Below are 27,307 nucleotides of genomic sequence, written 5' to 3'. Positions count from 1 at the left end.
ATTACACAACAAGTTGAAAATCGCAAATTCAACAATGAGTGGTTTGGAAGGAATCAGTGGCTAACTCCAAGCATTACAAAGCAATCACTAGTCTGCTATTCAGTATATTGGCTGTGTGGTCCAAGTCTGGGTTTAAGGGTCTCTTTTCCAAGCTTAAAAAGATAAACGATCAACACCATGGGCCAGAAAAGTTTGAATACATTGGCCATGCTGTCAATACAGCATGACTTCTGCCGCGTTCAAAACAACTGGAAACTCGGAACTGGGAAATCTCAGACTTCAGTGAGTTCAAGACAACTGGGAACTCTGAAAAGAAACGAGCTCCAACTGGGAAAATATGTTTTGAACGGTTATCCAATTCGGAATTCCAAGTCAGGAATCTAGAGCTCCGACCTGAAGATCACTGACGTCATGATTCGACCTTGTTTTTTTCAGAGTTTCCAGTTGTCTTGAAAGCAACATAAATCCAGAGAATGCCAGACTTTGATGAGAAAGTTTTATGACAAAATTTGCCCACAAGGACCGCCGCGCCACCTTCCTGTTCAAGTGAGCACAGCACAACAAGGTGAGTCCAAAAAGTATTGTATGCTGCTGCATAAATGATGTAATATGCCAGGGAGATATGTATACCGTAGCTAAGAAAGTCATCCTAAGTGTATGTTGTGTAGTAAGCTGTTAGTAGCCCATGTGCCTCACCCTAATATTTTGGTCCCTTTCCCCCTCATAACTTCGCCTACTGTTCTGACTTGGTGGTGCACATGTAGCCTATAGCCTGTTTTAGAGAAATGTAATCATAGAATATTGTAAGAGCTTTTATTGTCTGCTTATATGCCCCCTTTATTTATCCTAAGGTTCTGACTTGGTGTACAGGGAGAATACTGTAAGAATGCCCCATGTTCTGAATTCAGTTGCTGTACATTTCAAAAGTGCTGAACAAATAGTTATATTGACTACATCCATTCTAGCTCGCTCATTAATGTCTTAATCGAAATTACGGATTGCCTCTTATCCGCTCGTCGTCCCCTTATACCGTAATTTGGACATCTCAATTGTCAGTAGAAACCACATTTGTTTAAGCAAGTCAGCCTTATCAGCTACACTACCAGTCAAAAGTTTGGACACACCTATTCATTCAAGGGTTTTTCTTCATTTTTACTATTTTTTTACATTGTAGAATAATAGTGAAGACATCAAAACTATGAAATAACACATATGGAATCATGTAGTAACCAAAAAAGTGTTAAACAAATCAAAATATATTTTATATTTGAGACTCTTCAAATAGCCACCCTTTGCCTTGATGACAGCTTTGCACACTCTTGTCAAATTGAGTTTGCCCCACCAAGATTTACAAGCTAAAATCGCCACTGCCAATATATTTCAATGCATATTGGCTATACTTGAATTGCCCTGCCAATGTTGTTCTTCTCAGACCATTTTGAAATTATATTTAATAAATGTAGGAATATGATCACACTGGTAATAGATATTGTGTTGTATTATTTGTGAAGCACAGCTGAGGGAGCATAATAATTGCCTTTTTTCATGGACTGATGGCCTGCATCTGATGGTCAGTCTGAGGGGAGCAGCGGTGAGGCTGCCTCTCACCCGACCCACTTTGCTGTAGTCCTTCATTGCAGCTGCAGTGCATTTTATGGCTTATAAAAGTGTTGAACAAAGTTGACAGTGCTGAATAACAACTTAAACATGAACTTACTCATAAAATATGCAGCTCTTTGTTGTATTTGTTGAGTCTCTCTCTAGTCATGGTTTTACACGTTTTGAAATCTCACAGTATCAGCTATGCTGTGGTATCGAGGCTTCTTTTTACAGTCTATGGCTCGAGGAAATTGTGCAGACACGGTGATCTGAGCTATCTGATTGGCCTGCGGGTAGGCGGCGTTCTACCTTCAGACACATGAAATGGATCAAAATGGGAACACTGCCTTCACAGGAGCAAGGGCTGCTGAATCAAGTACACTTACCGTCAACAGCGCGAAACGAATAAAAAAAAGGCTTTATCGTTGGGTTTTTTAGGTGATTGACTAGAAATGCCTTGGAGATCGGCCAGTCGATCGCGACCGACCAATTGGCGACCACTGCCATCCAGAGATAGATGTTATGTAAATATTTTTTCAGGTTTAATGTGGTTTATGGATACCATGACATCGAAACCCCATCTCAGGAATGTATTTGTAGAAGTGCAATAATTAGAATAAACATGAAACCGTGACGGGTTACAGAGAAAGAGAGAATATGCCCTACAAAGGCTGCGTTTAAACAGGCAGCCCAATTTCTATATTTTTCTAATAATTGGTCTTTTGACCAATGGCCAATAATTGGGCAAAAGATCAGAATTGGGTCTGCCTGTTTACACGCAGCTATTAATGCACTACAGCAAACTTATATCCCTATGTTATAGCCTATGTATAGGCTGTCCAATAGTATTAATATTTTGTCTGTTTTACTATATATTTTAATCAATATTTAAGTGCTATCTTACCATCTTTGCCCGTGTGAAGTTTAACTCCAATTTAGATAAAAAATTAAGTGGTCCATGTTGAACTGGTATTTAGTGTGCCATTCAAGGATGCTGCGCTACATTGTTCTGTCTGTTACTCAATGGATATCCCCAATGCTAAATCAGGAAATAGGTGGGGGTGACAAAAAGGCTACTGGAAGAGTTAATTTAGATCATAAGAAGATTCATCTGTAGGCTAAATTACCGTAAGATATGCATTTTATCATGAAATCCATATGACACAATTTACTGTCTTTTGATTTGATTACCATTACAACGTTTCTGTTCCTCTTGAAAAACGATTTTTTTATTTAGTTTTATTTGTTTGACTTTATCAGTCGGCCTAATACCCATTTAATCCAAAATGGAGCTGAGATACATTTATATTTACATTTTAGTCATTTAGCAGACGCTCTTATCCAGAGCGACTTACAGTTAGTGAGTGCATACATTTTCATACTGTTTGCATTGTTAGAGCGGTCACTTGGTATCTTGTCAATATTATAAACAACCTTTTGGCGACCCTCCATCTTAACTCCTCCTACACATTTACTGAATTGGTTCAACAGTGCAGAAGAGAACCTCCCCCGACAGTAATTTTCTTCTCATCAGGACCAGAAAGAAAGAAACGCCGCTCATGCGTTTATTTTATGCCTGCTATGTTAGGTTAATCTATGGGTAACAAGGTTGACGTGTTATGCTCCTCATACATTTCTTCGACCTTCATTACTTGATTTAAATATCTACACAAACATGATTTATGAGCACACGTCCCATCATTATGAGATCCACAGCATGCATGGAATTCACTTTCTGGAACATAAACATAACCACTTTATCTTTACATAGATGAAGAAAATAAAGTTCAAAAGAATATCAAATTTGTCTTTCATGTGAATTCTCAGAATTTTAAGCAAGTTCAGCTCTGTGAGATCCCTCCAAAACTACAGCATTTGAATTTCATTTTCGTCTTACTTCTTCATCTAAATGATTCTGTCAAAAAAAAAAGTAAGACTACTGAACAATCTACAGATATAATTGCTGTTGAGCTCAAATTCCCAAATGTACATTATCAAAAAGGAATGTAGAACTGCACCCTACTAAACAGATTCATACATACCCACTATATGGAAAAGCCACTACTAAGTACTGGAAAGACAATGCACAGGGCCATATTACTGAATTTGGGGGCCCTGCATTTGGGGCTTCCAGATTTTGTATAGGAAAACAGCTAATGTCCTTAAAAAAATACACATTGTGTTATGAGGCTATGAGAAAATCTTGCAGTTTTAAAGCTAATTTCCTGCAATTCTACACGTTTTGCCATGGGTCAGAGAGAAGAATGTGCTGTTTTATAGATCATCTCATGATATGGTTCACATTTTGCCATGAGGCTGAGAGAAAATGTTGCAGTTTAAAGCACATTTTCTGCAATTGTACACATTTTGCCCTGAGGCTGAGAGAGAATTTAACCTTTTTAAAGCTGATTTCCTGCAATTCTACACATTTTGCTATTATATGCTATCTGGGGAACCCCGACCTTCAGAGGGCATAGAACCCCCCCACATCCCCCCAATCCCCCCCTTCCCCCCTCCCCCAAGGTCGTGCCCTGCATGCCCGTTCTGTAATCCGGCCCTGACAATGCTAAGCATACAGACATGAAGACAACAGGGACATTTCAGTGCCTCTCTAAGCCAGTTCATCCCTGGGCTGGTTTGTTGTTGGTGGTGGGAGAGCCGGGCTGCTGCTGAAGTCCCTCTGCCCTGTAGGGCGTGTAGTTTGGGGCAGAGGTGGGAAAGCTCATTGTGTTCTGACCCCACATAACCCCTGGCTGTGGGTTCACTCCATACCCCTGCAGCTGGGGGCCTCCATAGGGCATCATGCCACCCGGCCCCGGAACCCATCCGGTCATGCTGGGCTTGGAAAGCCAGGGGGCCGGAGCCCCCCAGGTTCTATTTGAACTGGGCGAGAGAGTTGGGAGGGGCCCTTGCTGGCCCCAAGGTATTGAAACAGGTGAGATGAATGGTGCAACAGCGACCGGCTGACCAGGGAAGGTGGGAACTATCTGAGGAACTGACAGAGACTGTGGAGATCCTTGAAGAAATCAGAAGGTATATTAAAAGTGGCAAAGCATTCTCCTTGTGATGCTAGCTATGTCCACACTACATTTTCCGGTTAAAAAAATAGGATTGGAGTCTATTATTGCGCTGGGCATATGAACAAGAATGGAATTATTGTCCGCTTACAATGTGGACAAAGCTTAAAACATGTATGTCAGAGAAGCAGGTTGTTTAATGGCGGTGGTCTGGATGGATATTTATGTCTCAAATTCTTCCTCAATTCTTAATGAGTCAAGGGTTGAAATGAGGCCATGTTACAATGCCAATGATATAAGACTTTTATTATTCCAATGTTACTACCCAGCAAACAGTCAACATTCCTTGAATATAGGTAATGTTGCAGTGTAGTCCCACAGCCTGGTCTCATAGAATAGACATAAAATAGTAAATGTAAATCCGGGACACTAAAATTAGTATTATATGTTACGTTTGGTATTATTACAGAAGACAGATGGTTACATAAGACAAAAACGAAAGTAGGATGGTTGGTCGGAGTGGATGGGTGGGCGAACATCTAGTAACTCAAAGGTTGTGAGTTCGAATCTCATCACGGACAACTTTAGCATTTTAGCTAATTAGCAACTTTTCAACTACTTACTACTTTTTAGCTACTTTGCAACTACTTAGCATCAGCGATGTAAAGTACTTAAATAAAAATACTTTAAAGTACTACTTAAGTGTTTTTTTTTGGTATCTGTACTTTACTATTTATATTTTTGACAACTTTTACTTTTACTTCACTACATTCCTAAAGAAAATGATATACTTTTTACTCCATACATTTTCCCTGACACCCAAAAGTATTCGTTACATTTTGAATGCTTAGCAGGACAGGAAAATGGTCAAATTCACGCACTTATCAATAGAACATCTGGTCATCCCTACTGCCTCTGATTTGGCGGACTCACTAAACACACATGCTTCATTTGTAAATTATGTCTGAGTGTTGGAGTGTGTCCCTGGCTATCCATTAATTTAAAAAACAAGAAAATAGTGCTGTCTGGTTTGCTTAATATAAGGAATTTTAAATTATTTATACTTTTACTTTTGATACTTAAGTATATTTTAGCAATGACATTTACTTTTGATACTTAAGTATATTTAAAACCAAATACTTTTAGACTTTTACTCAAGTACTATTTTACTGGGTGACTTTCACTTTTACTTGAGTCATTTTCTATTAAGGTATCTTTACTTTTACTCAAGTATGACAATTGGGTACTTTTTCCACCACTGCTTAGCATGTTAGCTACCCTAACCCTAATCCTTTTAGCTAACCCTTCCCCTAACCCTAACCTTAACCCTTTTAGCTAACCCTTCCCCTAACCCTAACCCTTAGCCTAGCTAACGTTAGCCAGCTAGCTAAATTGGCAACCTAGCACCTAGCTAGAATTCGTAACATATCATATGTTTTGCAAATGGGTCACATATAGTACGTTTTTCTAATTTGTAACATATTGTACGTTTTGCTTGTTCTTAACATATCATATGAAATTGTTGATGGACATTAACAAATTAATACATACCATACGAAACATAACATATTATACTAAATGTATATCTCAGATTAACAGAATAATACGAAATGTTCTGAGACCAGGTTAGTCCCAACATGGCCCTCAGGCAGCAAATGTTACCATTAGAATATCCCATGAAAGTTATTTTAAAAAATAGGATATTTGTCAGATTTGCCCCTTCATTGCATTTTCTATATGTCAAAGGTGACATATTAGTGATGTAATGGGAACATATTTGGAAACCTTTTTTAGCTTACCACTTGTATCTTTTTAAAGCGTTAACATTCTGAGAAAGAATAGGGAACCACGATATGTTTGCTGGGTAATAACTCACCTGGTTGATTCATGTCAGAGTTTTGACTGGTGAAAGAGAAGATGTCCATCAGCTCGTCCCTGGATGAGATCTGTGGGAACAAACCACAACAAGTAGACAGGATTATGTCATCGCTGCTCAATGTAAAGTTCACAAAGAACAAGTCTGCCACCTGCTGAAAGTCAATGACTGGTGGGTTTGCCTAGGCCTACCATATAAAAGCATATACATTGTTAAACTTGATGAGAGACCATCAATTGTGTCCATTACCTGCTTTGGTTGCCCTGACGGAGAGCTAGGCATGGAATTGAACATTTCCATATCATCCAGGCCCTTCAAATGAGAAGTTAACATTATGTCCAAAGACGATCTCATTTTATATCTCATGTTGGCAGTTGAGATGATGTACAGTAGCTAGAATATTTGAGTATGCAAGAATATTCTTTCTCAATCGATCTAACTTGGTTTTACCATGCAAAAACTACAACAATGGTTTGTTCCATATTAGGAAGAGGCCTCCTGTAGTTACTCGCTCTCCTTACCTTTGGAGAAGCTATAATCTCATCAAGAAGCAGTAAGGCGGCAGCATTCTAGAGACAAATAATAATTGAGAAGCAAGGGATTGTTATCAAAAGGCACCCTGGCCATTATAGAGACTACATACAGTTGAAGTCGCAAGTTTACATACACTTAGGTTGGAGTCATTAAAACTCGTTTTTCAACCCCTACACAAATTTCTTGTTAACAACCTATAGTTGTTAACAAGTCGGTTAGGACATCTACTTTGTGCATGACACAAGTAATTTTTCCAACAATTGTTTACAGACAGATTATTTCACTTATAGTTCACTGTATCACAATTCCAGTGGGTCAGAAGTTTACATACACTAAGTTGACGGTGCCTTTAAACAGCTTGGAAAATTCCAGAAAATGATGTCATGGCTTTGAAGCTTCTGATAGGCTAACTGACATCATTTGAGTCAATTGGTGGTGTACCTGTGGATGTATTTCAAGGCCTGCCTTCAAAATCAGTGCCTCTTTGCTTGACATCATGGGAAAATCAAAAGAAATCAGCCAAGATCTCAGAAAATAAATTGTAGATCTCCACAAGTCTGGTTCATCCTTGGGAGCAATTTCCAAACGCCTGAAGGTACCACGTTCATCTGTACAAACAATAGTACGCAAGTATAAACACCATGGGACCACGATGCCGTCATACCGCTCAGGAAGGAGATGTGTTCTGTCTCATAGAGATGAACGTAGTTTGGTGCGAAAAGTGCAACTAAATCCCAGAACAACAGCAAAGGACCTTGTGAAGATGCTGGAGGAAACAGGTACAAAAGTATCTTTATCCACAGTAAAACGAGTCCTATATCGACATAACCTGAAAGGCCGCTCAGCAAGGAAGAAGCCACTGCTCCAAAACTGCCATAAAAAAGCCAGACTACGGTTTGCAACTGCACATGGGGACAAAGATCGTACTTTTTGGAGAAATGTCCTCCGGTCTGATGAAACAAAAATAGAACTGTTTGGCCATAATAACCATTGTTATGTTTGGAGGAAAAAGGGGGTTGCTTGCAAGCCGAAGAACACCATCCCAACCGTGAAGCACGGGGGTGGCAGCATCATGCTGTGGGGGTGCTTTGCTACAGGAGGGACTGGTGCACTTCACAAAATAGATGGCATCATGAGGAAGGAAAATTATGTGGATATATTGAAGCAACATCTCAAGACATCAGTCAGGAAGTTAAAGCTTGGTTGCAAATGGGTCTTCCAAATGGACAATGACCCCAAACATACTTCCAAAGTTGTGACAAAATGGCTTTAGGACAACAAAGTCAAGGTATTGGAGTGGCCATCACAAAGCCCTGACCTCAATCCTATAGAACATTTGTGGGCAGAACTGAAAAAGCGTGTGCGAGCAAGGAGGCCTACAAACCTGACTCAGTTACACCAGCTCTGTCAAGAGGAATGGGCCAAAATTCACCCAACTTATTGTGGGAAGCTTGTGCAAGGCTACCCGAAACGTTTGACCCAAGTTAAACAATTTAAAGGCAATGCTACCAAATACTAATTGAGTGTATGTAAACTTCTGACCCACTGGGAATGTGATGAAAGAAATAAGAGCTGAAATAAATAATTATCTCTACTATTATTCTGACATTTCACATTCTTAAAATAAAGTGGTGATACAAACTGACATAAGACAGGGAATTTTTACTAGGATTAAATGTCAGGAATTGTGAAAAACTGAGTTTAAATGTGTTTGGCTAAGGTGTATGTATACTTCCGACTTCAACTGTATGTATGTATACCAGGACATCCCTAAAATAGTTAGCAGAAGAATTGCCTATACAAACCTTTGGACAACAGTAAGTGTACTTTATCCTCACCTCTACTGGTTTATTGACTTTTATGACTTGGTCCTCTTGTGTTACTGGGCTTTGGCAGACTTCTTTGATATCATCAAGGACAGGGTCAGCCTGTTCCATAAGCAACCAAACGTCAGTTACACTTTTGATTTGATATACTGTTGGATTTTAGCTAACAATTCAATCATTGCACTGCTGTACAAATTAAACACACTTCTAAAAATCCCGCAAATGATTGAATTCCGGACAGAATTATGGTGTATTGTCCCAAATACATAGTCATAATTTATATAATTACTAACAAGACATGTATTTGCTGTGATTATGAATAATGTCTGGATCTTTTGATCAGATCAAAACCCCTTACCAAATTAGCCATCTTGATGTAGAACAGGGTGTAGGTGCCTTCGTGATCGTAGATGTAGGAGAGGGCTCTAGGGTCGGACTCATCCTTTGTCAGGGAGTTTATCTTCCCCCTCTCGTGGTTATACTCCACAACCTATATCGTGAACACAACAGGATGACGGTGGAATGGATATAGCAACCAGACAGTCAGCGATATAAACATCATGTGGTCTGCAACTAGAGAGCATCTCTTGGTGAAAGTGGTTATGTCACGCCCTGGCTCTGGGGACTCTAATATGTTGAGCCAGGGTGTGTATAGTCTATGTGTGTTCTAGGTTTCACTTTCTGGTTTTGTAGATCTATGTTGGCCAGGGTGGCTCCCAATCAGAGACGGCTGTAGCTCGTTGTCTCTGATTGGGAGTCATACTTAGGTAGCCGTTTGGCACTCATTCATTGTGGTTTCTTGTTCGTATTTGGTTTGTGTATTACCATTGACTGTCACGTCATCGTTTTGTTGTTTTGATCGTGTGATCATTTATTAAATAAATATGTTCGCCTTCAACGCTGCGCCTTGGTCCTCCTCTATGTATGACGATCGTGACAGGTTATAGCAGTGTAAAGAAGGCAAAGGCTAGTGTGCTAAAATGGCCTTCTGTCATCCCAAGAGTGTACTAGTCAATTCAAGAGAAAAGGACAAGGTAGCCATTTGAAGGTCAGGAATTTGGGATATCTGTAATTTTCAAACATTATTATTGATATACCTCAAAATAGCAGAAGACTAGTTTCTCTCATGGTCATTTTTCATTATATATAATAAATAATACAATTGAAAAAGAAGCAATTTCTCTGAAATGGTTCTTAATATTATCTATAATATCAATGTGCCCACAGCATTACCTACAGCATTACATACCCAAACGTACCTCGAGTAGGTCCATCATCTTTAAAAATAAAAACTTTCCCAGAACTCAATCCCATTCCTCATAATTCAATCTGATAGGATATGATTATGTCCTGCTTCATGTTATCTTGCCTAAGAGAGACATTAAAGTCCTTAGTTTAGTCCCCCTGCATCCTCTCAGTTTACCTGGATAGTATACATCTGGCCTGGCTGGCCCTCAGCAGATGGGATAGTTCCCATCCTATCTTCTGTGGGCCTCCCAGGCAGCTATGCCAATGTTTAGGGAAAACTGGGAGTGTGTGCGAGTGTCAGCACCTAGAGAACAGGGATGGGCAACATCTCGAGGGCCACATTGGGATTTTAATGATTTTCAAAATATATATCCATTATAATTTCTACATACTTTCCATCAGGTTTTAGACGTTCGAGTGAGGTCTGGGGTCGTTTTTTAAAATCGAAAATCATAATGTTTTACAACACGGGCCACATTTAAATCAGAAAGTAGGCTGGATGAAGACCTCGCGCCCTGCAATCAATGCCTCATTAGGTCCGACCTAAATCTCAGATGCTGATGCCAGATTTACGAATATATGCTGCAAGATTAGGACTGATCTGATGAAGACCTAAGAGTTGAACCATTAAAGCATTAAACTACTCATGGCAGCCTAGATCCTAGAGTGTGTGGAGTCTTGCAGTAGCAGCACTGACTTACCCCAGTCCTCTCATCTAAGATTTTCACACCAGTAATGGACACCTTCAGCCACACCCTTTGCTTGTGTCGTCCCTGGATCCTGCCTGCCACCTCCTGGCCCTGTGTTCACACGCACACGCAAACACAAACACACACACAATTTAGAAAAATGTGAATGTAAATTTGTGTGCCTATAGTTGTATTTATATACACTACCAGTCCAAAGTTTGGACACACCTACTGATTCAAGGGTTTTTCTTTATTTGTCTTTATTTTTACAATTTTTTATATTGTAGAATAATAGTGAATACATAAAAAATATGAAATAACACATATGGAATCATGTAGTAACCAAAAAAGTGTTAAATAAATCTAAATATATTTTATATTTGAGATTCTTCAAATAGCCACCCTTTGTCTTGATGACAGGATTGCACACTCTTGGCATTCTCTCAACCATCTTCATGAGGTAGTCACCTGGAATGCATTTCAATGAACAGGTGTGCCTTCTTAAAAGTTAATTTGTGGAATTTATTTCCTTCTTAACGCATTTGAGCCAATCAGTTGTGAAGATAGCCCTATTTGGTAAAAGACCCAGTCCATATTAGGGCAAGAACAGCTCAAATAAGCAAAGAGAAACAACAGTCCATCATTACTTTAATACATGAAGGTCAGTCAATACGGAAAATGTCCAGAACTTTGAAAGTTTCTTCAAGTGCAGTCACAAAAACCATCAAGCACTATGATTACCTCTGCTGCAGAGGATAAGTTTATTAGAGTTACCAGCCTCAGAAATTGCAGCCCAAGTAAATGCTTCACAGAGTTCAAGTAACAGACACATCTCAACATCAACTGTTCAGAGTAGACTGTGTGAATCAGGCCTTCATGGTTGAATTGCTGCAAAGAAACCACTACTAAAGGACACCAATAATAAGAAGTGACCTGCTTGGGCCAAGAAACATGAGCAATGGACATTAGACCAGTGGAAATGTGTCCTTTGGTCTGGAGTCCAAATTGGAGATTTGTGAGACGCGGTGTGGGTGAACTGATTATCTCAGCATGTGTAGTTCCCACTGTAAAGCATGGAGGAGGAGGTGTTATGGTGTGGGGGTGCTTTGCTGGTGACACTGTCTGTGAGTTATTTAGAATTCAAGGCACACTTAACCAGCATGGCTACCACAGCATTCTTCAGCGATACGCCATCCCATCTGGTTTGGTCTTAGTGGGACTATCATTTGTTTTTCAACAGGACAATGACACAACACACCTCCAGGCTGTGTAAGGGCTATTTGACCAAGAAGGAGAGTGATGGAGTGCTGCATCAGATGACCTGGCCTCCACAATCCCCGACCTCAACCCAATTGAGATGGTTTGGGATGACTCGGATGGCAGAGTGAAGGAAAAGCAGCCAAGAAGTGCTCAGCATATGTGGGAACTCCTTCAAGACTGTTGGAAAAGCATTCCAGGTGAAGCTGGTTGAGAGAATGCCAAGAGTGTGCAAAGCTGTCATCAAGGCAAAGGGTGCCTATTTGAAGAATGTCAAATCTCTAATATATTTGTTTAACACTTTTTTGGTTACTACATGATTCCATATGTGTTATTTCGTAGTTTTGATGTCTTCACTATTATTCTACAATGTAAAAATAAAGAAAAACCCTTGAATGAGTAGGTGTGTCCAAACTTTTGACTGGTACTATATATATATATATATAGTCTTTAATGTCTATGTGAATGTTTTAAAATGTATGTAAATTGTCAAGTGTTTTTGTCTGTGATGTCTTTTTCGTTATGTGTCAGACCCCAGGAAGACTAGCTGTCGCTATTGGCGTCAGCTAATGGTTATCCTAATAAAATAAAATAAAAACACACATGCAGCTTCAATCAGTCTTTTCTACATTGAAACTGTGTTTCTGACTAATCACAAGCTTGCTGTATTCGTCTTACTCGCATGATGAATGATACATTCCAAATGATGACATGAGAAGATATTTTTGGAAACGAACAGGACATAGTTTTCTCATATCATTCCTGCCGCTGACTGACCACACAACTTCCTCTTTCTAGTGATTGATGACACATGTAAGATAACATTACTTTCAAGAAATGGCAATGTACAGTAAGTATTAGAGTGGACTCTTTCCCACAGGCGGCTCTACCTTGAGTTTCATCATGGAGTCCAAACACATCTTGTCTCCCTGGGCCGCTGGGACGTAGTCCAAGCCAATCAGCTTGGCCTTATAGCGAACCCCGTCCCCTTGGAAACGAGAGGTCCCATCAGATGGCGGCTTGGCCACTGGGGGGCCTGAGAACATGAGAGAGGAAATGAGGCATAACAGGGAAGACAGTGGAACTTACCACAGGGTCAGTGAATTTAACTCACCACAACATGAGTCAGTCAGATTGCGCCCACAGACAGTGAGTACTATAGAGGTCTATGCTGATGCTGAGGCAGCATTTGGCTCATCCAACAGAGAGCTCCTGACTATCCTAGTAGCCTAGTAGTCAATGTTTTATTGTCAAGCTTCCTGGAATGGCAATTCCCTGTTTATGGGTGTGAGAGAGAGTGTATTTGTGACAAAGGTGGGATTTTTAACCAGCCTGGTCTCATAGACTAGACATAACATAGTAAACGACAATCCGGGACACTCAAATGAGTGTGATATGTTACGTTTAGTATGGTTACATAAGCAGAATGTTACTTAAGGCAAAAATGAAAGTAGGGTGGTTGGTCAGGGTGGATGGGTGGACGTATAACTCGAAAGTCTAGCAACTGGGTTGCTGCAACCCAAAGGTTGTGTGTTCGAATCTCATCACAGACAACTTCAGCATTTTAGCCAATTAGCAACTTTGCAACTACTTACTACTTTTTAGCTACTTTGAAACTACATAGCATTTTAGCTAACCCTTCCCTAAATGTAACCTTTTAACCTAACTCCTATCCATAACCTTAACCCTAAACTTAAACCTAACCTTAACCCCTAAACCCTAGCCTATCTAACATTAGCCACCTAGCTAACATTAGTGTTAGCCACCTAGCCACCTAGCTAACATTAGCCACAACAAATTGGAATTCATAACATATTGTACGAATTGCAAATTTGTAACATATTGTACGAATTGCAATTCATAACATATCATACGAATTGTAATTTGTAACATATAATACAAAATGGATGATGGACATCCACAAATTAATACATACCATACCAAACATAACATATAATACTAGTTCGCATCTCCCAGATTTTAGTTTACTATGTTACGTCTACCCCTGAGTCCAGGTTGCAACAACAGCTTTAATGAAATTATGTAACACTTACAAGCCCTGTTACTGCATCCATTTGATGATGCTTACTAGTAGACAATGGAGGGTCTGGTTACAATGTTGAAAATATTGTACCATATTCTACTAAGTCTTGAGGATTCTTAAAAACATTGGTTGCATAGAACTGTCTAGTACACATTTGTTGAGCGTTTATTTGTGAGAATGATCCAATTTGCTTTTTATGGCAGCACAAAATTCTAACTCATCAAAAGTTATACAGTTCTATAAAAATAACTTTGCTCTTATTGGTTAATTTTTAACATACTTTTGAGGTTTATGAATAACAAACAATGTAGTAAATGCAACATTTAGGTTTACATTTTGGCTAAGATTCTCCTAGTCATGTGTGTTTGCCTAAACAACTTTTTCTGTATTCAGAAACACCTAACGAGATCTATGTTGATTTTAAAACATTCAGGGCCAGTTTGCCGGACAAAATTTTGAATCTCCACTTAGTTCAGGACTAATCTTAACTCTGTGTCCCGGAAAGGGACCCTCAAAGACCAGTAATTTATCCGTTTATTCATCTAAAGAGCCATCTATCAGCCTCTTGTAAATACCCTACTTGTTTGTAAAGCATTCAAGTAGTATTACGTAATATTCAATAATACTATGCATGCTAACTGGAAAAATACATTTCAGAAAAAAACGTAACATCTATTTACTCTGGTAAATTACTTTCTAGAAGAAACTAGAAACTAGATTAATTTCAGCGGTGGTAGATGGGACCCATGATACTTAGAATGGACACAGTCCCTTACCTCTCTTGTTGGAGGACAGCCAGCCAGTATTGACGGCTCCTTGGCTTGGAGCTGGACAACTCACAGCTGCCTTGCAAGCCTCTTGGTCTGTCTCCATAATGATGTGCTGCTTGCAAATATTTACGAATTTAATGGGGGATAGAGATATTACGAGAGAAGCTCAATCTGCTTCAAAAACACATCATATGTAATTCAGTGGAAGGCTACACATTATACTAGGTGCATTGGGGTATTCACATTTTCAGAACAAAACCTGCACATTGCCAAAAAAGTAGAGATTGGGCAAATTAATTCAGTCTAGGTAAATGCTGAAAGTAGATAGTTGTACTTATAAGTCAATAGAACATTTGCAATAAAAACATACATGAAGGATTGTTTCAACAAACCTCATTAGAGACAAAACCTTTCATTAGTCATGTAACAATGTAAATCTCTTTCTCCCTGTCCAAGCCTTGAGAAAGACACACATCTCACCTGCTAAGGATCTTGCTCCTTTCTACTCTTTGGCTCGACTCGAGCCTCAAAGCTGTGTGAAATGTCTTGGAGCCAAAGGTCAGAAAGATGCCTCACTGGTGATATATTAACATCTGCTTGCATTGCAATAAAATACTCTTCAATGGAGTTGCTGTAATTCCCACCAACAGCATAATCTCTCAGGTGATATTGATATCAGTAATGAAAGAAGTAACAATCAAAAGGTAATAAGGGCTAAACTGGTGTAGCAATGCTAAGCTAGTCTTACCACATATTAAATAGAATGAAAATGTCAGGTGGTCAGCTCAAAAACACACTGGAATAATGAAGCCCATCTCCCATACTACTCATACACAGAGTATACAGCATTTACAGTGCCTTCGGAAAGTATTCAGACCCCTTGACTTTTTCCACATTTTGTAACGTAAAAGCCTTATTCTAAAATTGATTGAATTAAAAATCAATTTTAGAATAAGGCTGTAACGTAACTAAATGTGGAAAAAGTCAAGGGGTCTGAACACTTTCCAAATGCACTGTATCAATTTCAAGTGGTGGTGACATCTTAAAATTGGCTTTATTGTGCAAATGTATGAACACGAAAATCTACTGTCCGGTCTTAACTCATGTTATGGTTGGGCATCAGGTTAGGGGTATGGTTACAGTTAGGAAGGTTATGAGTCCAAACAGTGCAATGGTCAGTATCAGAGCATGCAAACTCTTCTAGGGAGACCTATACAGAATACAATATTATCAATCTGACAAAGAACATGAAATGGCATGCAAATGGTTAATTTTAAGTACTAAACTGAACACCATGCCATACTGGTATACATAGAGTAAATACCACTCAGACGAAACAATCTGATCTGTAGAGCAACCGTAAACAAAAGACACGTAGCCCTACATGTAGTATGACTATACAATGCGTGTACAAAACATTAAGAACAGCATCCCTGTGGAACCCCGAGCCGACTAGGTGAAAAATCTGTTGATGTGCCCTTGAGCAAGGCACTTAACCCTAATTGCTCCTGTAAGTCGCTCTGTATAAGAGCGTCTGCTAAATAACTAAAATGTAAAATAACAAGGCCAAGAGTTTACAGTGCACTGAGGAAATTTACATGACACATATACAGTTGAAGTCGGATGTTTACATACACCTTAGCCAAATACATTTAAACTCAGTTTTTCACAATTCCTGACATTTAATCCTAGTTAAAATTCCCTGTCTTAGGTCAGTTAGGATCACCACTTTATTTTAAGAATGTGAAATGTCAGACTAATAGTAGAGAGAATGATTTATTTCAGCTTTTATTCCTTTCATCACATTCCCAGTGGGTCAGAAGTTTACATACACTCAATTAGTACTTGGTAGCATTGTCTTTAAATTGTTTAACTTGGGTCAAACATTTCGGGTAGCCTCCCACAAGCTTCCCACAATAAATTGGGTGAATTTTGGCCCATTCCTCCAGACAGAGCTGGGGTAACTGAGTCAGGTTTGTAGGCCTCCTTGCTCGCACACGCCTTTTCAGTTCTGCCCACATATTTTCTATAGGATTGAGGTCAGGGCTTTGTGATGGCCACTCCAATACCTTGACTTTGTTGTCCTTAAGCCATTTTGCCACAACTTTGGAAGTATGCTTGGGGTCATTGTCCATTTGGAAGACCCATTTGCGAACAAGCTTTAACTTCCTGACCGATGTCTTGAGATGTTGCTTCAATATATCCGCATAATTTTCCTTCCTCATGATTCCATCAATTTTGTGAAGTTCACCAGTCCCTCCTGCAGCAAAGCACCCCCACAGCATGATGCTGCCACTCCCGTGCTTCACGGTTGGGATGGTGTTCTTCGGCTTGCAAGCGACCCCCTTTATCCTCCAAACATAATGATGGTGATTATGGCCAAACAGTTATATTTTTGTTTCATCAGACCAGAGGACATTTCTTCAAAAAGTACGATCTTTGTCCCCATGTGCAGTTGCAAACCGTAGTCTGGCATTTTATGGCAGGTTTTGGAGCAGTGGCTTCTTCCTTGCTGAGCGGCCTTTCAGGTTATGTCGATATAGGACTCGTTTTACTGTGGATATAGATACTTTTGTACCTGTTTCCTCCAGCATCTTCACAAGGTCCTTTGCTGTTTTTCTGGGATTGATTTGCACTTTTCGCACCAAAGTACGTTCATCTCTAGGAGACAGAATGCGTCTCCTTCCTGAGCAGTATGACTGCTGCGTGTTCCCATGGTGTTTATACTTGCGTACTATTGTTTGTAGAGATGAACGTGGTACCTTCAGGCGTTTGGAAATTGCTCCCAAGGATGAGCCAGACTTGTGGAGGTCTACAATATTTTTCTGAGGTCTTGGCTGATTTCTTGTGATTTTCCCATGGTATCAAGCAAAGAGGCACTGATTTTGAAGGTAGGCCTTGAAATACATCCACAGGTACACCTCCAATTGACTCAAATTATGTCAATTAGCCTATCAGAAGCTTCTAAAGCCATGACATAATTTTCTGGAATTTTACAAGCTGTTTAAAGGCAGAGTCAACTTCGTGTATGTGAACTTCTGACCCACTGGAATTGTGATTTAGTGAATTATAAGTTAAATAATCTGTTTGTAAACAGTTGTTGGAAAAATTACTTGTGTCATGCACAAAGTAGATGTCCTAACCGACTTGCCAAAACTATAGTTTGTTAACAAGAAATTTGTGGAGTGGTTGAAAAACAAGTTTTAATGACTCCAACCTAAGTGTATGTAAACTTCCGACTTCAACTGTATAAAATGAAAGACTGGCAAATTATCAGTAGCCTAGCTTATGTCTATATAATACAAACTTTGAAAATATATTTACATTTACGATAATCTTTTTAAAAGAACTGTAGAGGCTTGCTTTACAACAATAATGTCAATGAATGACATTAGGATAAATATTTGAACCATTTGAATACGCATAACCTCCTTCATAGCGTTATACCTAATAGGAGATGGAGAGCATGTCTGTGGCAAGTGAAGGGTGCTACGCAGGAAGTATTACTGTAAGTCAAGCTAGTGGAGAGACTACAACATAATTTTCCTGGCCGGCCGACTTCAAAGAAATCATTCTTCAAGTCTTCTTCCCCATTATTTCACACATAATTATGATGTATAGCAGTTAAGTAAACATAATATGGGTTAAGTAAACAGAGTGGATTGAACTCTTGAACTACATGCTTGTGATATGGGAAGCCCCAGGAAATGTAAAAAACCAATGACAAGACATGTTGTGGTACTTGGCTCTAGTATCAATATTAGGGTTGCACATTTTGTTCCTTGTGGGAATGAAGCCATACGTTTCCTGACCAGTAAAACTGAACCTTTTTTTTTTGCCTGTTCTGGGAACGTTTATTTTTAGGTTGCAGGGAGGTTCTGAGAATATTTTACTATGGTTCCTTGAAAGTTTTCTTAGGAGGTTTTATTAATCCTCTGAGAACTGAAATTAAATTAAACTTCCTTAAAACGTCACTGAATTTTTCAATAAGACTTTTAATAGCACTGCTAGCTTATTTTGGGTTAACTTTTATGAACTTCAAGCACATTTCTTTTTTAGTGTGACACAGCGTCAATTAGATTCAAATCAATAATCTTCTGTTCTCTAGGCATGGAATTAGTCCACTGCACAACCAGCATGGAGCTAGTGTTTTTTTACAAAAACAAAACTGTTTGTTTTAGTCTATTCAAACGGACCCCATTTTCAAAGGAAACAAGCACTCATTAAGCTCGGGTGTGGCCAATTAGTCTGTGCGGCCAACACCTGAACACATTTAACAAGATAGAGGATAGAGAGTTTTGTTGATGCTGAGAACGGAATGTACAGTGCCTTCAGAAAGTATTCATACCCCTTGACTTATTCCACATTTTGTTGTGTTACAGCCTGAATTCAAGATGGATTAAATTGATTTTTTTCACACATTACCCAATAATGACAAAGTGAAAACATATTTTTAGAAAATGTTGCTAATTTATTTAAATAAAATACAGAAACATCTTTTACAATATTTTCACATTATTCTTTTAAAAATTCTTCAAGCTCTGTCAAGTTGGTAGTTGATCATTGCTAGACAGCCATTTTCAAGTCTTGCCATAGATTTTCAAGCCGATTTAAGGGTGTGTTCGTTAATTCAATCTGGAGTGCTAGAGTGCGCTCTGGGCGTTCGTAAATTCAGAGTGCTGTCAGATTGTCCGTTAGTAAATTCAGAGTGTTTCACTCTCTGAGCGTTCAGAGCGCACACTGGACGCTCTGGCCGAGGAGTAGGGTTGATCCGAGCGTTCTGACCTCACAACGGCAGTCAAGCACCCAAGCTGACTAGCTTTCTAGCTACTTCCAGACACAAATGAGAGAACACTTCACTCTGACCATTTTACTCACCATAGCAGAGCTGGTTAGGCTGTTTTCATGTTATCCAGAGCGTTGGTGACTGTAACTGTGCTGCTGGCAACAATTTAATTACGCTTTTTTGCCAACGTTTACTGACACCGGCCATATTCAACGGGTGTTGAGCGTTCATAAATTCATCAGTTATTCTGCGCTCTGGCACACAGATGAGAGTACTCTGAAATCGGAGTAGATAGCCAGAGTGAATTTACAAACGCACCCTAAGTCAAAACTGTAACTAGGCCACTTAGGAAGATTCAATGTCTTCTTCGTAAGCTACTCCAGTGTATATTTGGCCTTGTGTTTTTTAGGTTATTGAATTTGTCTCCCATTGTTTGTTGGGAAGCAGACTGAACCAGGTTTTCCTCTAGGATTTTGGCTGTGCTTTGCTCTATTCCATTTCTTTTTATTTAAAAAACGTCCTTGTCCTTGCCAATGATAAGCATACAGTATCCATAACATGATGCAGCCACCACCATTCTCGAAAATATGAAGAGTGGTACTCAGTGATGTGTTATGTTGGATTTGTCCCAAACATAACTCTTTGTATTCAGGACATAAAGTTAGTTTTTTGCCACATTTTTGCAGTTTTACTTTAGTACAGGCTGTACAGGCTTCCTTCTTTTCACTTTGTCATTTAGGTTAGTATTGCAGAGTAACTACAATGTTGTTGATCCATTCTCAGTTTTCTCCTATCACAGCCATTAAACTGTGCAACTGTTTTAAAGTCACCATTGGCCTCATGGTGAAATACCTGAGGGGTTTCCTTCCTCTCCGGCAATTGAGTTAGGAAGGACGCCTGTATCTTTGTAGTGACTGGGTGTTTTTATACACCATCCAAAGTGTAATTAATAACTTCACCATGCTCAAGGGGATACTCAGTGTCTGCTTTTTATATTTTTACCCATCTACCAATAGGGGCACTTCTTTGCGAAGCATTGGAAAACCTCCCTGGTCTTTGTGGTTGAATCTGTGTTTGAAATTCACTGCTCGACTGAGGGACCTTAAAGATATAGTAATTGTATGTGTGGGGTACAGAGATGAGGTAGTCATTCAAAAAAATCATGTTAAACACTATTATTGCACACAGAGTGAGTCCATGCAACTTATTATGTGACTTTTTAAGCACATTTTTACTGCTGAACTTAATTAGGCTTGCCATAACAAAGGGGTTGAATACTTATTGACTCTAGACATGACACACAATCTCAATTTAATCAATTTTAAATATAGGCTGTAACACAACATTATGTGGAAAAAGTCAAGGGGTGTGAATACTTTCTGAAGGCACTGTATATATATTTTTATAACATTCTTAAAATGGTCTCTGAATGTTACTAAAGTTTTCTTGTGTTTTTTATGTATACCTTTCTTAAAGGTCCAATGTAGCATTTTTCTCTTAATATCAAATCATTTCTGGGTAACAATTAAGTACCTTACTGTGATTGTTTTCAAACAAAAATAAACAAAAATAGCTTCTTAGCAAAGATCAATTTCTCAAGCAAGAATTTAGCTAGGACTGTCGTTTGAGTGGGGAGGGGAAAACTGAAAATTAGCTGTTATTGGCAGAGAGGTTTGGAACTATTTCTTATTGGTCTATTAACTAATTTACTGCATTGTGATGTCACCATGGAAGGCCAAACTCCTTCCCACCAAAACAGGCAGAAATTTCAGGCGGTCTTTTCAAACAGCTCTCACACTAAAAGTCCATTATCATAATTTTCACAATTTCACAGTATTATTCCAACCTCATAGTGTGTCAATATATATATAAAATACAGGAAAATCACGTTTTTGACTGCACTGGGCCTTTAAAGTCCTGAAAACAGAACGTATGTTTTTTTATAACATTTTTAGAATGTTACTAAAGTTTTCTTGTGGTTTTTAAGGAAAATTTTCATATTGTTCTCTGAACTATTTGAGAACATGACTTTAAATGAACCATTAGGAAACCTGTAGGAAACGTTATGCTGAAGGACTGAAATACATTATTAACTAAAGTTCTCTGAATTATCTGAGAACATTCCCAAAGTCAAACCAGTTGGAGAACGTTCATAGAACATTACCAAAATGGAAATTAAATGTAACCATGTTTGAACTTTTAGGAAATGCTCTGTTAAAGTAATGAAGTACCAAGTCCAGGTACAAAAGGCTCCTTAACAGCTTCTACCCCCTGTTAAACAGTTAATCAAATGGCTACCTGGACTATTTGCATTGACCCCCTTTTTTACGCTGCTGCTACTCACTGTTTATTATCTATGCATAGTCACTTTACCCCTACCTACATATTCATATTACTTTAATTACCGGTATAGCCTCGTTATTGTTATTTTATTGTGTTATAAAAAAATAAAAGTAATTTTTGCTAATATTTTCTTACTTAAAAAAAAAACTCAGCATTGTTGGTTAAGGGCTTATAAGTAAGCATTTCACGGCAAGGTCTACCTACACCTGTTGTATCGGGCGCATGTGACAAATAAAATTGGATTTGATTTGATACCAAGAAAATAACATTTTTTTGTCAAGTTCCTTAAATGTGTTGAGAATGTTTGTTCCAAAGCCAAGCAATTAACCTGCACCATTCCCAGAAAGTTGTGGGAAGGTTCTATGCAAAATAACCATAGGACAACTACGCTCTCACCAAGCTCTAAGAAACATATGGTTCTCAGAACGTTATGTGCTAGCTGGGTATTTTAGGAGAAAATCATATTTTAATGAGAGTCACAGTGGACACATTAATCCAAAGACAGAAAATCATAATGTTTCCATCATACAAGTCTTTTTTTTCCAGTTAAAGGAGAAAGTGTTGTTCTGAGGTGAATTTGAAAATGTTTGGGCAGTTTATGAATTCCACTGGGTGCATAGATCAGGTGTTTAGGAGCCACACGATTTGACCCACAGTGTGGGACCCAGCTTTCGAATACTTGAGTGAACAGTTTACAAAAGGCCTACTTGAGTGCTAAGGCTCTGTTGATAATGCGTCGCAGGAAAATCCTAAGTCCAGTTACAAGAGTGAGCACACGGGCGCGCTGGAAAGTGCTTTCCTCCGGTGTGGAAGCGCAAATGATGACGGTGCTCATGGTGACCTCCGTGGTTGTTTTAGGTTGCTCAGCGCCGCTGGTGGTAAGAAACATTTTGTCTTAATATTATGTTTTCGTATAGTTTATCTAAGAGGGAAGCAGTAGGCCTAACATCTCTTGTTATTCTGCTGTAGGTACGTGTATTGGCTAACCAGATAACATGGACAGAGAGTTCCCATGCAGATTTGATCGCTATTCGGATTGCCTCAGTCAACGCCATCCTTGACCCTTGGATCTACATCCTCCTGAGAAGGACTTTGTTCCATAAGATTCGGAGATTCTCTAAAGTGGTTTACAGTAGTCGCAAAGGCAAAGCACCCACGTTGCCAGTCAAATCATCACAAAGGACATTCCACTACCAAGGAGACATTACAAACACCCATGTACTCCCCGGGACCACCCATACGTAAAAATTTATGCACACATGACTGTAAGTCGCTTTGGATAAAAGCGTCTGCTAAATGGCATATTATATTTTTATTATATTATGTATTCACACCTCCGTGAAGCGCCTTGCAGAAAAAACATAATTCACCTGCCCGCCACAGTCGCCCAATGAGCCCAGGTCACCCAAAGTTGGATCAGCCTGTAGTGTGGTTTTCCACTTTAATTTTGAGGGTGACTCCAAATCCAGACCTCCATGGGTTGATACATTTGATTTCCATTGATCATTTTTGTGTGATTTTGTTGTCAGCACATTCAACTATGCAAAGAAAAAAGTATTTAATAAGATTATTTCATTCATTCAGATCTAGGATGTGTTGTTTAAGTGTTCCCTTTATTCTTTTGAGCAGTGTATATATAAAACACAGAACATCTAGTTTTTGTCTGCACTGGGCCTCTAACCAAGTGTCACGATCGTCGTAAGAGTGAGTAGACCAAGGCGCAGCGTGTGAAACAAACATGACTTTATTTAATTAAAGTACTAACAAAACACGACTCGTGAAGTCCACGGTTAACAATACCGACTAGAAACAAGATCCCACAAACTCTGTGGGGAAACAGGCTGCTAAAGTATGGTTCTCAATCAGAGACAACAAGCAACAGCTGAATCACGTTGCCTCTGATTGAGAACCACACTGGCCAACATAGAACAACAATACTAGAAAGTGAAACCTAGAACAAAACACAGACTTTACACACCCTGGCTCAACATATTAGAGTCCCCAGAGCCAGGGCGTGACAGTACCCCCCCTAAAGGCGCGGACTCCGACCGCGCCCACCAAATACCACAGGGGAGGGACCGGGTGGGCACTCCCGGCAGGCGGCGGATCCGGCTCCGGGCCTGATCCCGCTCCTCTCCAACCCCCCAAAGTACCCCTGGTCCGGTCTGGCCCCGCTGGCCGGAGCTGGACTGCACACTGGTGGAGCGGATTGCTCTAGCTCCGGCGTGAAGCATCTGACCGGTGCCGGACCAGCCACCGGTGGAACAGGCACGGGCCGTGCCGGACTGACGACGCACACCACTGGCTTGGTGTGGGGAGCAGGAGCGGGCCGAGCCGGGCTGACGAAACACACCACTGACTTGGTGCGGGAAGCAGGAGCGGGCCGGACCGGGCTGACGGGCGCACCACTGACTTGTGCGGGGAGCAGGGAACGGGCCGTGCCGGGCTGACGAAGCGCACCACTGACTTGGTGCGGGGAGCAGGAATGGGCCGGACAGGGCTGACGAAACGCACCACTGACTTGGTGCGGGGAGCAGGAATGGGCCGGACTGGGCTGGCGACGCGCACCACAGACTTGGTGCGGGGAGCAGGAACAGGCCGGTCCGAGCTGGCGACGCGCACCGTAGACTTGGTGCGAGTGGCAGGAACAGGCCGGACCGTACTGGGAACACACACCACTGGCCCTACGTGGGGATCAGGAACAGGCCGGACCGGACTGGCAACACACGCCAGTACTTCTCGCCGTGCCTCTACATCCTCCTTCCCCCTGGTGACCAGTGACTCCCGTAACCTGGCGGCCTCCTGCTGCCCCGTCGTCCACGGCGTTAGCCCCCCCCTAAAAAATGTATGGGCTTCACTCCTACCCGTGGACCAGGTCTCCATGCTTCTCGCCAGCCTTTCGCCCTTCTGCCTCCACGTCAAGCCCCTCTCTTCCTCACATGGCTTGACCCAGTCGAGGAGGCGAAGGAGATCCGCTAGAGATCTCTCAGGCGCTGGCTCCTGGACTTGCTGCTTGGTCCAGTCTTGGTGGGATCTTGTTTCTAGTCTGTTGTGTTAGACCGTGTACTGTCACGTTACCGTCTTTTGTTGTTTTGATCACGTTTCGCTAATAAATGAGTATGTTTGCCTGCAACGCTGCGCCTTGGTCTACTCCTTACCCTGACGATCGTGACACCAAGACCCTTGTTAATAGAGTTACTGTGTCATCACCCTTAGCGGTGTTGGCAGAAAGCGGATGTTGCCAGTTTTCAGGGATACAGTATTTTCAGGGATACTGTATTTGGAACCTAACTTCCGTTCCCCCTGAAAAACGGAAGTGGGGACTCCACTCACATAGGGTGTCTCTTCTGCAGAGATGTAAACAACCTCAGAGGAGCAGGATGTGTCCACGTGTTTTTCTCCTCTCTAAAACTTTGATTGGACTGAATTCTTAACACTGTCCAGCAGCTATACTTGCAAGTGCAGTTACTCTCAGAAAACAGGCGTTGAACTTTGTCATGGAGGTCATGGGAGAGAGAGGGACTCACCCCCAGGGTGATGACTAGTTCCCCTAGGTTGTGTTCCCATTTTCTACCCTTCACCCAGAAGTGTGCACTTATTCACTTCTCCTCATGCATTTAAAAGTATTGGATTGGTGAAAGCGGCTGGAGGGACTTTCCACCCCTTCCTTTTAAAGGAATGTACCGGTACAAATCAAATCAAAGTTTATTGGTCGCGTACATACACAGTTTAGCAGATGTTATAGCGGGTGAAGCGAAATGCTTATGTTAATAGTTCCTAACAATGCAGGTAAATGTCAAACAAGTACCCAAATAATTAAAAATATTTGTAAAAAAGTACAGCAAAAAAAACAAGAAATCAAGAACGTTGGGAAGAATCCAATTAACAACCCAAATAGCACTGTAACAGTAATCAAAATGCAATCTATACGTACGTACCATAGACATTAAAACCAGGTATGTACACCGGAAAAATGGACACAAGATATACTAAGAATGATATGTACAGCAGTAGATATATAGTGACATATGTCAAGAATCCAGTATATAAATAAATATGCGGTGTGTATAAACAGTGTAACCAAATACAAAGTACAGTAGTAGAAATATTAGAATGACCTATGCCGGGGATATACAGTATTTAAATACTGTATATGTGTCCAGTGGTTCAATGTCTCTATGACATGGGACAGCAGCGTCGGCTATGTGTGTGTGCGTGTTTGTGAGTATGAGGTGTGTGAGTGATAGCTTGTGTGTGTGTGTTTTGTGTGAGTGAGTGTGCATCACCTGATAGTGATGGCTGTTCAACAGTCCGATGGCCTGGTAATAGAAGCAGTTTTTTTGTCTCTCGATCTTGGCACTGATGCACCTGTACTGATTCCGTCAAGTAAACAGTCCATGGCTCAGGTGACTGAGGTCCTTAATAATCTTCTTGGCCTTCCTTTGACACCGAGTGCTGTAAATGTCCTGGAGTGCAGGCAACATGCCACTGATGATGCGTTGTGCTGAATGCAACACCATCTGGAGAGCTATGCGGTTGAGGGTGGTGCAGTTGCCAGACCAGGCAGTGATGCAGCCCAACAGAATGCTCTCAATGGTGCATCTGTAGAAGTTTGTGAGGGTCGTATGGGCCATGACGCATTTGTTCAGCCGCCTGAGGTTGTAGAGGCGCTGTTGTGCCTTCTTCACCACGGTGTTGGTGTGCTGAGACCATTTCAGGTCCTCAGTGATGTGCACGGCGTGGCAGAGGTGTTGTTGCCTACCCTCACCACCAGTGGTCGGACAGTCCAGTCGCACAGGGAGGAAATTAGACCCAAGGCCCTGACCTTGGTGACAAGTTGGTGTTAAAAGCTGAGCAATAGTTGATGAACACCATTCTCACATAGGTATTTCTCTTGGCCATCTTGAAGCAAGTTGGGATGACAGATTGGGATAGTGACAGGTTGAACATGTTCGTAAACACTCCAGCTAGCTGGTCTGCGCATGTTCAGAGAATGCGGCTTGGGATGCCGTCTGGGCTGGTAGCTTTGTGAGGGTTAACACGCTTGAAGGTCCTACTCACGTTGACTACAGAGATCGGGAGCCCGCAGTCTTCGTGAGCAGCGGGTGCACATGTCGTCGGCTCAGTGTTGTTTTCCTCGAAGCAGGCGAAACATGTCTATACTTTCTAATCAATATATATTAGTGGGACTTTTTTCATGTTTTTTTTTTTTTTTTTACAAATGTTGTAGATCGTTGACAAAAATGACAGTTAAATCCCACTTTGTAACACAATAAAATGTGGAAAAAGTAAAGGGGTGTGAATACTTTCTGAAGATA

The 27,307-nt window shown here is 40.6% G+C and overlaps 1 protein-coding gene across 1 annotated transcript; it reads right to left on the bottom strand.

The window, feature by feature from the left end:
• Positions 1–4,128: 4,128 nt before the first annotated feature.
• Positions 4,129–14,971, bottom strand: LOC121532741 (disabled homolog 2). Its single transcript, XM_041838532.1, has 9 exons — positions 14,867–14,971; positions 12,937–13,082; positions 10,802–10,900; positions 9,211–9,342; positions 8,865–8,954; positions 7,014–7,061; positions 6,742–6,804; positions 6,493–6,562; positions 4,129–4,615 (listed from the first exon to the last, which is right to left on the bottom strand). Exons 1-9 carry the CDS (start codon positions 14,961–14,963, stop codon positions 4,221–4,223), a joined length of 1,140 nt encoding a protein of 379 aa, XP_041694466.1. The 5' UTR covers positions 14,964–14,971; the 3' UTR covers positions 4,129–4,220.
• Positions 14,972–27,307: the final 12,336 nt, after the last annotated feature.

Source organism: Coregonus clupeaformis, chromosome 20 (genome assembly GCF_020615455.1).
Source record: "Coregonus clupeaformis isolate EN_2021a chromosome 20, ASM2061545v1, whole genome shotgun sequence".
Lineage (NCBI taxonomy): Eukaryota > Metazoa > Chordata > Actinopteri > Salmoniformes > Salmonidae > Coregonus > Coregonus clupeaformis.
This window is presented reverse-complemented; position numbering and strand designations above follow the sequence as displayed.

Bases quoted from the DNA above. Each gene is read 5' to 3' on its own strand.
- LOC121532741 (XM_041838532.1), bottom strand. From the start codon at position 14,963: ATGGAGACAGACCAAGAGGCTTGCAAGGCAGCTGTGAGTTGTCCAGCT. The intron at 8,955-9,210 runs GTAAGGGGTTTT...CTTATGGAACAG, and splicing joins ACATCAAGATGGCTAATTTG to GCTGACCCTGTCCTTGATGA. The intron at 7,062-8,864 runs GTGAGGATAAAG...ATTTGTCTCTAG, and splicing joins AAGTCAATAAACCAGTAGAG to AATGCTGCCGCCTTACTGCT.